At 41.1% G+C, this 13,295-nt stretch overlaps 1 protein-coding gene across 4 annotated transcripts in view; it reads right to left on the minus strand.

Moving 5' to 3' along the window:
• The window catches only part of CSMD1 (CUB and Sushi multiple domains 1), a 2,000,616-nt gene that overhangs the window by 386,262 nt on the left and 1,601,059 nt on the right, over window positions 1-13,295 (minus strand). For all 4 annotated transcript variants that reach the window (XM_073336216.1, XM_073336215.1, XM_073336217.1 and 1 more), the window contains exons 24-25: window positions 10,072-10,263; window positions 4,240-4,366 (exon numbers count right to left, since the gene is read on the minus strand). In XM_073336216.1, the coding sequence (XP_073192317.1) occupies window positions 4,240-4,366; window positions 10,072-10,263 (319 nt within the window). The remainder of the gene's footprint in view (window positions 1-4,239; window positions 4,367-10,071; window positions 10,264-13,295) is intronic.

A 13,295-nucleotide genomic window follows, 5' to 3' on the forward strand; every position in this document is an offset into this window, starting at 1 on the left:
TGAACTGAACCTTCAGGTTGTTTTCTGTTCTTCTTTTCTCAATTCAGTGACACTTTATTGATATGACAAGCTTTCTGAGTGTTGCCAACATGTGTGTGTGTGTGTGTGTGTGTGTGTGTGTGTGTATGAGACAGACAGACAGAGAGAGAGAGAGTGTGTGTGTGTGTATATATAAAGACAGATCCCTGCGGAATCTGTCAGAGCTATTTGAAGCAGCAAAAGCTCCTGTACCTGTGCAAAAGCACATGATTGGAGGAAGCTTATAGAGGGGTTCCAGTCCCCCACTTCAGCAAGAAATTGTATAAAACCCAGGAAGGTCTAATGACAAAAGACTTTTTGAACCAGATTGTCAGAGAGAATAGTGCATTTTGCTATAAGTTAGAGAGAAAGGGCTAACTACACAGAAGATTTAGGCACCTATCTGCCACTATAGGTGCTTAAGTACAATATTTAGGTACCAGTAAGATCCTCAACACCCCCGATTAGCTATCACCCAACCCTGTAGGTACCTAGACTCTCTCGGCACATGAGTTTCCACCATTAAAGTCTCCTATGTGCTTACGTTTCTATCAGCGAGCATATTCACAGTCACCTCAGTCTAGGCACCTATAACTCATGGCTAATCCTCAGCAGGATCTTCAGAGTAGGCACTGGACTTCCTTTCTTTCCTTTGGGATCCAACCTGGTAGGTGTGCTCAGAGCACACTTAAACTCACAGAAGATGGCCAAGAGGGGGAAAGGAGGAGGACTCCCTCAGAACCCCAACACTTTCAGGTAATTTGCCATCTAATTTGCCACCTACATTTCACACCTAAATTGATGTCTATATTGGCCTGAGATTTTCAGCTGTGAATCTTCTCCTGGAGTTAATCACACAAGCCATTTTGTTCAAGAAACAGAGCAGGGTGTGAGGATGAGCAGGGCCCTCCTTTATAATCATTAGCCCGGTGCTTAGGGTACATTACTCACTAGGGATGTGTGAGACCGGGTTCATTTCTCCCGTCTTTCACACTACAGTAAAGCATGTGAATTACTATATTTCTGGGTCCATTCTATGTTATATCAGTATTTTGCTGGTACAATGCCATTGAAATGAATAGTTATGATGGCATCAGGCCCCGAACTGCAAACTGAGATGTTTGCTAAGATATCAGTGCTCTCCCAACATAAAGAGCATCCATGGCATGTTTGACAACATTCAATAAATAGCAACTACCTCATTTTGGAGGTTTTATTCTTTTGGATTAAGTAGCACTAAAACTATTAGAACGGAGCCTCCTCTTATCTGAATTTAAGTTATGTCTCTTGACTTGCATGTACAACATGTTACATGCTAAACTATCCACTTAAATAAATTCCTCGTCACTATTCCATTTGGTAATTCAGCACAATGCACTCATTTTATTACAGATCAAGGAACTGTCTAAAGTGAGTAATTCAGTAAACAAAGAAAATGAAAATAAAAGTTAATTTCTCTGGGCATGGCCCCTCAACCTTTGTTACCTTGAAAACAGTACTATTCATATATCTTAGGGCTGGAGTACAAGAACATTAATATCCAGCAGATCAGTGAGAGTATTATGGCTATTTAAAAATACAGGGAGAGAGAGAGAGATAAAGTCACCTCAGAAAGATTTCTGAATTTGGCAGTTAGAGTCTAACAATGGAGATTTGGAAATACCAGAACCTTATATACTGATGCTGTAACCATGATCTCTTGGTAAATTAGGTCATTGATTCTGTACCAAAAAGCTAAATAAATGCTTTTAGCATCACAATGGAATTATGTAGTCTACATTTTACAAAAGTTAAAATATTAGATGTAAAAACAAACTTTACAGAACTCTGTTACTATTCAGGAGCATCACATCAGAAGCACAACATTGCATTTACTGTAATTTCAATTTTTAAAAATCTTCACTCTGAAGAATGATAATGTATAAATATTAAATATGTTTGCTAGTTAAAATTGTTGTGTTTTTTTATTTCCTCATTTCATTCTTTATTAATTTCAAATTTGTAATTCTTATTAAAATGTAAATGAAGCACTGAATTCACCTGCAATGGAGTGAATTCATCACTTGGTTTAGTCATATGGGAATACATTTATCTTTTATTTCTGAGAAGAAGAAGAAGTAGAAGAAGAAGAAGAAGAAGAAGAAGAAATTGCAAGAAAAATGTGCATTTCAATTAATAGACTTGTCTTTTCCTAGTTTAAAGCTTATTCATAGATTAATTATTTTAATTTCAGATGTAAAAGGCTTCTGACCTGTTCAAAAATAAAGTAATACACTGTTTATTAACCATTTTCTCAAAAATAAGAGACAGCTAATATTCTATACAAGTCCAATTACTGCATATCTGGTAGGTGTGTTATGTCTCCGACCCCTTCATTCATTGGTGTACAACACTGGTATTTCATTGTCCATCAGTAAATATGTTAAAATCACAAAAGATCATTACAATCATAAAAAAATCATTAATAAGAATATTTGTAAAGGACAATGTGACTTTCATTTGTAATGCTCTTGAATACTTTTTGCTCACGAGCTGTTATCTGTCTGAATATTAAATTTCTCAAAAAACATGAGTACAAGCTAAAATCTGCCATCTAAATATGGCCAATATTTGTGAAATTTTGTGTTCTATTTTACCCATTCCCTGATAACTGCAGGAAACCTGCACTTAGAACCTCTAAAGATCAGCACTCCTACCTCTGAATGAATAGCCAGGCCAGTGAGCAGCATTTATTAGATGCCACAAGCTGAGTACTGCCTCCTCCCTGATGGAATAGGAAAGTGAAGGAGGAATAAAAGCCTTCCAGTCCTTTCTGTACTTCAGAAGTTCCCAGATGTCCACTTCTTGAATCCCTCCATTGGCTTCCAATGTATTACTGCATAAAATTAAAGCTTCTCATTTTGCCTCTGCCTCCCACATCTGCCAGGGATGGTCTAGGTATTGTTAATCCTGCAGTAGCACAGGGGGATGGATGAGAGGTCCTCTTGCAGTCCCTTTCAGACATACCTTTATATGATTCTATGATAACTGTTCTGCTCTTATTTCTCTCATACCTTTTCCCATTTCCTACATTCTTCTCCTGATCTATATTTTGAGCCTACATCCTACACATGGAGCAGTCTCCCTGTTCCTTATCCATTACACATGCCCACTCTCCTTCAAATTCCCACCTCTTCAGAAAGTCCTTCCTGTCATCATTAGTAACCCTCAGAGTCTCTTTTTCCTGCAATGCTATCTTGTCTTATTTTTATTTAGGCTCTTGGTGGCCAGGACAGGAGTGTTATCCTTGTTCTGTAAAGTGCCATGTACATTTGTAATGCTAATGGGTCAGGATTGCAAAATAAAAGCACAACAGACTTCTTCAGCTGGTGTTAATTGCCATATCCTCACTGAAGGCAAAGGGCCTATGACAATTAATTCCAGGTGAGAATCTGTCACCAGGCACGCATCAAGTTAGACCCAAAATTCCATAGACTCTGGTGTCCAAGCACTCTAGGCAGGGTACTAGGCATTCTATGCTAGGTTCAGCCAAACAAAACAAAATAGATTTTGATTGAGTATTCCATATCACACAGGTTTTCATATTGAAGAGTAACGTTGAATGTGACAATAGGGTATTAAATACATTACGACAATTAAGGAGGAGATTTTCAATGGCAGCTAAGAGCCTAGAAAAAAATCATCTTTTTAAAGTTCAGTTAATTCATAACTGCTATATTCTACCTCTACTCTTTGGACAAACCTCCCATGGACATTTGACTTACAGAGTGGACTGAGGTTAGCATGCAGATTTAAGAGTATAATCTCAACTGGGAACTCTTTGAGGCACGGATTGTCTTTTTAACATATTAGTATAGTCCCAAATGGGAAGCTGATCTCTGAAAAGGATGCTTAGCTGCTACTGCAATACAAATATCTGTAATAATATCCCGGCCTAATTCAATAGAAAATTGAATTTGGCCATCCACAAAGACTGAATTTAAAACCTGGTTTTCCAAGTATTTATCACTTAAATGAAGCTAAAATATATTGAACATGCACATAACATAACATGTCTCTTCTAACTGTTCTGTGGTATCTAGTATATGAATAATAAAAAGTACTGGACTATATATACAGAATGTAAAATAATGTATTGTGTAGTAGTTAGTTGCCATAGAGTTTCATTTACAAAATATAGACATTAACAACTGACATTAAGAATTGAAATTAAGCATATACCTAATTGTCTTCCCTGGATCTGCCTCTATAATCCAAGTGCAATGAAGATTGTTGTCATATGGTGCTGGGTAACCTGGTGATAATATGCGACCAGAAGTAGCAGCATGAATTCGACCACCACACTCAGCTGCAAAATAAACAATCATTATACTTCTTAAATACAAGGCCATAATATTTAGCACTTAGATGTTTTCCTCTATTTTTAATTAGACAAAAACATATTGATTTCCATGTCCTACAACAATAAAAGAAAAGCCCTCTGACATCATGCAGAAAACCATTAGCCTCTATAATATAAAGAAAAAGGGTATGTCTACACTGCACCCTTCTTTCAGTAGCATGTAGAGTACCTACTGGCATATGCCCCCAGCAGGGTTATAGATAGCAGTATAGATGGTAAGCATGGCTTACGCAAGTAGAGTAAAGACATACCTGAAAAGTGTGGGTACGTGTGTGAGTATATGCTCTACACACTTTCAATTTGCCAAAGCATTGGATCACCATCTACACTGCTATTTTTAGCAGAGTAACATCCAGCTGCCTCACTGCTGCTGGTTCCTTTCCCCTCCACAGGAAAAGACGCCCTGAGCTGCGAGAGGCAGTGGGGGAAAGCTTGGGCAGTTCCCTAGCGCCAAACCCTTCCCTACCTCAGGGAAAGACTGCAGCAGCAAGGAAAGGCTCTGATGGTGGGGAGGGGGAAGCCTTTCCTCACTGCCTTCCCTCTCTCTTCCAGAGCCTTCCACTGAATTGTAGAATCACAGGATCAAAAGAGACCATGGGAGGTCATCTTGTCCAGTCCCCTGAACTCATGGCAGGACTAAGTATTATCTAGACCATCCCTGACAGGTCTTTGTCTAACCCGCTCTAAAAATCTCCAATGATGGAGATTCCACAACCTCCCTCGGCAACTTATTCCAGTGATTAACCACCCTGACAGGAATTGTTTCCTAATGTCCAACCTAAAGAGCCCTTGTTGCAATTTAACTCCATTACTTCTTGTCCTACTCTCAGCGGAACAATTTTTCTCTCTCCTTGTAACAACCTTTTACGTACATGACAACCATTATCATGTCCCTCCTCAGTCTTCTCTTCTCCACAATAAACAAACCCAGTTTTTTCAAACTTCCCTCATAGGTCATGTTTTCTAGATCTTTAATAATTTTTGTTACCCTTCTCTGGACGTTCTACAATCTGTCCCCATCTTTCCTGAAATGTGGCACCCAGAACTGGACACAATACTCCATCTGAGGCCTAATCAGTGCGTGGTAGAGATCAAGAATTACTTCTCATGTCTTGCTTACAACACTTCCGCTAATAAATCCCAGAAGGATGTTTGCTTTTTTTGCAACAATGTTATACTGTTAGCTTGTGATTCACTATGACCCCCAGACTCCTTTCTGAAGTATTCCTTCCTAGGCAGTCCTTTCTCATTTTCTGTGTGTGTGATTGATTGTTCTTTCCTAAGTGTAGTATTTTGCATTTGTCCTTACTGAATTTCATCCTACTTCAAACCATTTTTCTAGTTTGTCCGGATCATTTTGAATTTTAATCCTGTGCTCCAAAGCACGTGCAACCCCAACCTGCTTAGTATCATCAGCAAACTTTATAAGTGTACTCTCTATGTCAGGGGTAGGCAAACTACGGCCCAAGGGCTGGATCCTGTGACCCCTAGGGGAGGGGGAGCAGAGAGCTACATTTGCTGGTCTTGCCTGTTGATACCTCCCCCCACAGCTCCCATTGGCCAGGAACCATGGCCAATGGGAGCTTCGGGGGAGGTACCCACCGGCAAAAGCAGTGCGTGGAGCCCTCTGCCTCCCCTCCCATAGGGGCCACAGGGTCGTGGTGCCGGCTGCTTCCCGAAGCGGTGTGGGGCTGGGGCCAACGCAGGCTGGCAGGGAGCCTGCCCTGGCCCCACTGCGCACCACTGCCACCCTGGAGCCACTCCAGGTAAGTGGTGCCAGATTGGAGCCTGCACCCCGCATGCCTCTTGCACCCCATACCCCAACTCCCTGCCCTGAGCCCCCTGCCACACCCTGCGCTCCAACCCCCTGCCCTGAGCCACCTCCTGCACTTCAACTCCCTACCCTGAGCCCCCTGCCACACCTGCACTCCTTCCTGCACCCCAATCCCTTGCCCTGTGCCCCCTGCCACACCCTGCACCCCTCCTGCATCCCAACCCACTGCCCTGAGCCCCCTGATGCACTCTGCACCCCTCCCTGCACCACTGCCCTGAGCCCCCTCACGCACTATGACCCCCTCCTGCACCCCAACCCCTTTCCATGAGGCCCCTTATACCCTGCGCCCTTCCTCTGCCCCAACCCCTTGCCCTGAGTCCCTTCCTCCACACCGCACCCCCTCCCACACTCCGCACTCCCTCCTGCACCCCAACCCCTTGCCCCAGCCATACATTCATGGCCCTGCATGCAATTTCCCCACCCAGATGTGGCCCTTGGGTCAAAAAGTTTGCCCACCCCTGCTCTATGTCATTATCTAAATCACTGATTGAATAGAACTAGACCAGAATTGATCCCTGCAGGACCCCACTCGATAAGCCCTTCCAGCTTGACTGTGAACTACTGATAACTACTCTCTGGGAATGGTTTTCCAATCAGTTATGCACCCATCTTATAGTAGCTCCATCTATCTTGCATTTCTCTAGTTTATGAGAAGGTCATGCGAGACAGTATCAAAAGCCTTACTAAAGTTCAGATATACCACATCTAGCACTTCCCCCTAGCCACAAGGCTTGTTACCCTGCCAAAGAAAGCTATTAGGTTGGTTTGATAAGACTTGTTCCTGACAAATACATGTTGACTCTTATTATCACCTCCTTATGTTCTAGGTGTTTTCAAATTGATTGCTTAATTATTTGCTACATTATCTTTCCAGATACCGAAGTAAAGCTGACTGGTCTGTAATTCTCTCGATTGCTGTTATTCCCCTCTTTATAGAATGGCACCATTTTTGCCCTATTCCAGCCTCTGGAATCTCTCCCATTTTCCATGACTTTTCGAAGATAATCGCTAATGGCTCAGTTGCAACTGACTCATGTAGCAACACACCACAGCGTGGATGCAATGTATTTTCCACATACACTACATGCTGTTGCCAGTGGTGTGTAGTGTAGACATAGCCTTAAGAGTCAAATACCTTCCAAATATATTCTCTTTCAACAAAAAAGATGCAAACAAGCAAAAAGGCCCAAATCCTCAAAGGTATTTAGGTGCCTAACTCCCATTGAAATCAATGGGAGTTAGATGCCTAAATACTTTTGAGGGGTTGGGCCTAGGAAACTAAATGAGTTAGTGATCCTGCAGTTCTTGCACAAGCAAAGCTTTCTGTCTTTTCAGGGGAAGTACAAAGTTTAAGGATTCAAAGTCAGTCATATAGTCCCAGACAATTAAAAACCCAAAAACAAAAAAAACAAGCATCCCTCTGCTAAAACGAGATTAAGGTTGAGTGCATATATCAAAACATTAAGGATAAAAAAAAGGATATTGAAATTATCCCAAACTAAACATTACAGACCCAGGAAACTCATGGTTTAAGGTTGAACTCAAGAAATCTTATTGTATTGTCGTAAGAAATTCACAGCTGAAGCACCCAAATATGCTTGGCTCTGCCCTGTAGTGACATAATGCAATAACCATGCAATTATGATTAAGGCATTGTAGCATTTGTAGTCCAGATTAGATTGACCTGTTTTTTTTCTTTTTTAAGATATATTACATTTTTTTCTTCACTTGTCTCCCCTTCATGGCATATCAAAAGGACAGTGTTAACATTGTTTGGGCACCTTAATACTATTTCTTAAGGGCAAGCTAACTCTGAATTTCCTGGGTTTATATTGCTTGGTTTTGGGACAACTACAACATCCTTCCAATGTTTGTGGTTTTTAATGTTTTTAAGTTACTGATATATACTTTCAAGTTATGTTCATCTTAATGTGGTTGTTTTTGTCAGGGAATTTCCTTAGTTTTTTGTAATAATGGGAAAATTCATACACCTCACTAAAGAAGAAACCAATGAAAATGCTATTATATAATATTCCTCCTCATTTAAAAATATATAGTATCAACTTTATTATTTTTTTAAGGGCAGATTCATCAGCATAGTAAAGCAATGCAAAAAGCAGCCAGAGTACGTCAGCCAGATAAACCATATTTTGAGTAGCTCTGAATTAACAGAGCACCACAAAGCAGCTGAACAATACTGGTGAATGTATCCCTTAAGATGCAACTGGCTGATCGATTTAGAGGGCTATGTTAATGAAACTGGCACTATGCGTAAGAGGGATAGGGATCGCCAAGTCACAAAATACCAGTGTCTGTGATTTAAGAGCTTTCTTTGTGCTTCTAACTTCAGTTTTCTGAGCAGTGCTGACTCATTGTGCATTGGTGTCAAGGAGAGTCCCTCAAGCACTGATGTTCATCCTAGCATGAATCCACAAAATCATTAAAGAGCAGTGACAGCTGGACCAAATAATCTACCAATGAACACTTTTGACACAAGTCCAGTCTACTTTATGGCACTGAGTTACAGGGATTGTTACAGAGACATTAACTGTAGAGGATGGGTGGCAATTGGTTGAGTCACTTCCATCACCACAGCCCCACTTAAGAATTATCTGAGGCCTCATAAAAATGAGATACAATAATTAATAATTTAGCTTAATTACAACCCATACAGCCTATGCACAAGATTCCAGTTAATTTTAACTATTTAGGAAAAGTAAATATAAAGTGTTAAGATAATTTGGGACACAGAAAAGATTGATGCAGATGTTATTTTTTTTTAGAGGACCCAGATTTTATTTATTTTAACACACTAACAGATATTCTTATAAATTCTAGGATGATTCAGTCAGTACATGTAAAGTGATGTGAGTTTGGGGAGAGTACACTGTATTTTTCATATAAAAATCAGATTGAATTCCTGCTTTCAGTGCAAAACTATAGAGTTTTGAACAGCACCTCCATATTTCAGAGGGATTTTTTAATATTAATTCTTGAATTCTAATGATCACACTTTCCAATTGTATCAATCAACATGCAGACAAATCATCAGCTCAAAGGAGATATCATATATTGTTGACAGTCATGCTATGTCCATTGGGATGACTGATATTCAAGCAAACAAAATCCATCAAGGTAATTTCAGGTAATTTTAGCAGAATAAGGAACCTTTATGAAGTGTGTACATTTCTAACTTTGTTTCCATTGTTAGGACTAAATTATGCTTCTTAAAGGCAGAAGTGGGCAAAGAATAAGGACAAATTGCTAATTGGAAATTTCTGTTGGGAAGGTTCAGTTACAATTAGCAGCTGAATTTTGGAACAAAATAATGATAATTTGTCTACTAGTTCCTGGGGCAACTGGTCCTCCAGCAGACGCAGGAAAAACAAACAAAGACAAGCTGAAGGATTCTAGTGGAATCTTTAGTAATTTTCATTATGAGAGGTGCATTACCTCAGTGGAGGATGTCTGGAAGCCTTAGGCTTGTATACTTCAGAAGTATGGGGTGGGAGAAGGGAAGAGATAGTGTGGTGAGCAGCTTTTCTTGGCAAACTTTTAGGAAAGGTGTGGCATGTACGTTCCTGCTGAAACTGTCCTGTCCTGAGCCAGTGCTACCCAGCAATCTCCTTCCTGCATGGCAAAATGATGACTGACTCCTACATCAAAGTGCAGAGTCAACCATAACTATGTCCTTATTGCTTACACTATCATTTTATGTAGAATACAGATGTAAAATAAGATATTTTCTTTTCCTTTTAGCAGAGAAGCTACAATCATCTGTTTATGTTGAGTTTTACATAGTCACAGTTAACATTACCTAGGCAGGTAGGCAAAGGTTTGTCCCACACTCTTCGATCTCCACTTAGGCAGGTCATAACACTACTACCATGCATCGTATAGCCAGGATTACAGCTGTATAAAATGACAGTGTCAGTAAAATGTCCTTCATCACGGATCTTGTAGCCATAATTTGGAATTCCCGGATCTTCACACTTGACTAGGTCAAAACCTGTAAACAGACAGAGAGAATTATAAAAACAAATGTCAAAGCAAAACATAATTCCATCTGAAGAAAAGCATAATCCATCTGGAAACGAAACCTTTTCCCTTTATAGCATGGGGACAAAATTCACACAATTGGATTAACTTTATTCATTGTGACCAAAGATAATTTATCTATCTAGTGAATTATGTAGGGAAGGGGAAAACCAAAAAGACAGGAACAAGCCCCCCTTCTACTCTTCCAAACTCTTCATTCCATAGTTCAGAATGTTCAGAGCTACGTTATGAAATTATTATACTCCCCAACTAAGGATTAGTGTCTACTTGAACTGCCCATGAGAAACCCAGAGATCAGATTGTAACTCAGAGTCACAATATGGTCCTTGCTATTCACTTTTTCCACAAGGAAAGTAAACCCCATCGCCCCTATACCTGGAAGTGTGCTGGGGGTGGCCTCTGCTCTCCCCATCTCCCTACACACTAATAAAGCCAATAGCCCATGCTGGAGTGTAAGGGATGGGAGGAAATGTACATGAGTTCTTCTACCCCACCCAAGAGTCTGGTCACCCAGACCTCAGTTTTTGTTTTCATTAATGCGCACACACACACATTTGTCAAGAAACATTCCCTCTTGTAGGATGTGAGTTATTAAGACACAGCAAGAGATAAGCAGTTCCTTTGACCCTCCAGGACAAGCAATTCCACACTGAGTAGAAGGGATTAACAAATCACAAGAGCACCCTTCTACCCTTCCAAGCATGGTCCTTTCTTTGCTTTGGGTCACTGGAGCATCTGACCACTTTCAGGTGTCATTGCTGAGGTGTATGGAAGCCCAGTCCCTCCTTCTGTCATTGGCTCCAGCCCCAGGGTTTATACAAAGAAGTGGTCATTTACTCCATGTACAATTTCCTCTCCTCTCAATCCCAGAACTATAATATACCAAACTTGCCAGATGTGGCCACTCCATCATATCATCTCTGTACCTCACACCCTCCACCACCACAGCCCAACACAGTTCTTTGGCTCTTCTCAAAGCCTTACTAGCATTGCCTCTATGTCATATTCCACTGAGCATCTCTGGTCACATCATGGATCCCTCCATCAGTCCCACTCTGTATCCTGGGCCTCTGCTCATATTCAGGCGACTGCCCCTCTTCAGGCTGCTTTTGAGAGACTTGCATCAGGTCTTTCCCAGTCCCTGGTCTTTAATTAAGAGAAAGGAAGCCTCTCTTATAGCAAGCAGCAAGCACCATTTCTGGGTTGTTGTCAAATAACTTTCAGTCACCTGATTTAGGCATAGTCCAGACTTAATGTCAAGAAGGATGCTGATAAATTGGAGAGAGTTCAGAGAAGAGCTATGAAAATGACTAAACAATTAGAAAACCTGCCTCAGAGTCATACACCAAATGGATTGAGTTCCTTGCACCTAATAAAGAGAAGATTAAGGGATAACTTGATTACAGTCTCTAAACGTCTACATTGAGAACAAATATTTAACAATGGTCTCTTCAACTGAGTGGAAAAAGATATAACATGATCAATGATTGGAAGTTGAAGCTAGACAAATTCAAAATGGAAATGAGGCATAATTTTTTTAATGGTGAAAGTAATTAACCATTGGAACAACTCACCAAAGGACATGGTGGATTCTCCATCACTGACAATTTTTAATCAAAATTGGATGTTTTCAAAAAAAGATATTCTCTAGGAATTATTTTGGAGAAATTCTATGGGCTGGTTATACAGGTCAGACTAGATGATCAAAATAGCCTTAGAATCTACAAATCTGAGAGCTGGGCACCTTAATCCCTCAGCAGCCCAGCTCACCCTTTGACAGTGACAAGGAGCCTTGCACCCCCTTATTCTCTTGTACAGATGCATAAAGTGGTTTACGATTGAGACCTCGGTAACTTCCAAGCCAGATTATCCACTCTTCCTTTCCTCTATATTGTTGTTTGACTTACATTACAATTTTCTAAATATAGTATACCTCCCCATTTAACTTAGTCTGCAATTTCATGACCTTTGTGCAACTTCCTACCCTCCATAAATTTCACAAATAAACCATTTTAATTATCAAGAGAATTAGAACTCTGAAGCAAAAGAAGAAGAAAATGTGACTGACAATGAAGATTTGGCTCCATACTGCAATAAGAGCTATGCTTTGTTTTTTATGTAGTGTAGTTTTGACTTTTGATATATTTTAAATGTGTCAAAAAGAAAGGAGCCTGTATGCCTGCATGCATGTCTATTTTCATGTCATGAGGTTTATTATCTGATGCTAACTTTAGAAAGTAGAGTTTATAACTTTTTGAAGACCTCCCCATACATAATATCACAGGAGCTGACTTTCCAAAATGCTGGGGGGTGCTCAACCCCCGGTTCTGCTGCAGGTCCCACCCCCATTCCACTCCTTCCTCCAAGGCCCCCCACACACCCCACCTCTTCCCACCCCCATTCCACCCCCACCCCGCCTCTTCCCACCCAGTTCCAATCCCTCCCCCAAGCACACCATGTCCTTGCTCCTCCCCGCTCCCTCCCAACATCCTTCCTGCACCTGCGAAACAGTTGATTGCGGCGGGCAGGAGATGTGGGGAGGGAGGAGGAGGGGCTGATCTGTGGGGCTCACAGGCAGGCAGGAAATGCTGGGGGGAGAGGGAGGGCTGATAGGGGGCTGCCGGTGGGTGCTCAGCACCCACCATTTTTTCCCCATAGAATCATAGAATATCAGGGTTGGAAGGGACCTCAGGAGGTCATCTAGTCCAACCCCCTGCTCAAAAGCAGGACCCATCCCCAATTAAATCATTCCAGCCAAGGCTTTGTCAAGCCTGACCTTAAAAACTTCTAAGGAAGGAGATTCCACCACCTCCCTAGGCAACGCATTCCAGTGTTTCACCACCCTCCTAGTGAAAAAGTTTTTCCTAATATCCAACCTAAACCTCCCCCACTGCAACTTGAGACCATTACTCCTTGCTCAGCCCCAGAGCACCCACAGAGTTGGCGCCTATGCATAATATATTTACTATAATATTTTTCAGC

Source organism: Lepidochelys kempii, chromosome 3 (assembly GCF_965140265.1).
Source record: "Lepidochelys kempii isolate rLepKem1 chromosome 3, rLepKem1.hap2, whole genome shotgun sequence".
NCBI lineage: Eukaryota > Metazoa > Chordata > Testudines > Cheloniidae > Lepidochelys > Lepidochelys kempii.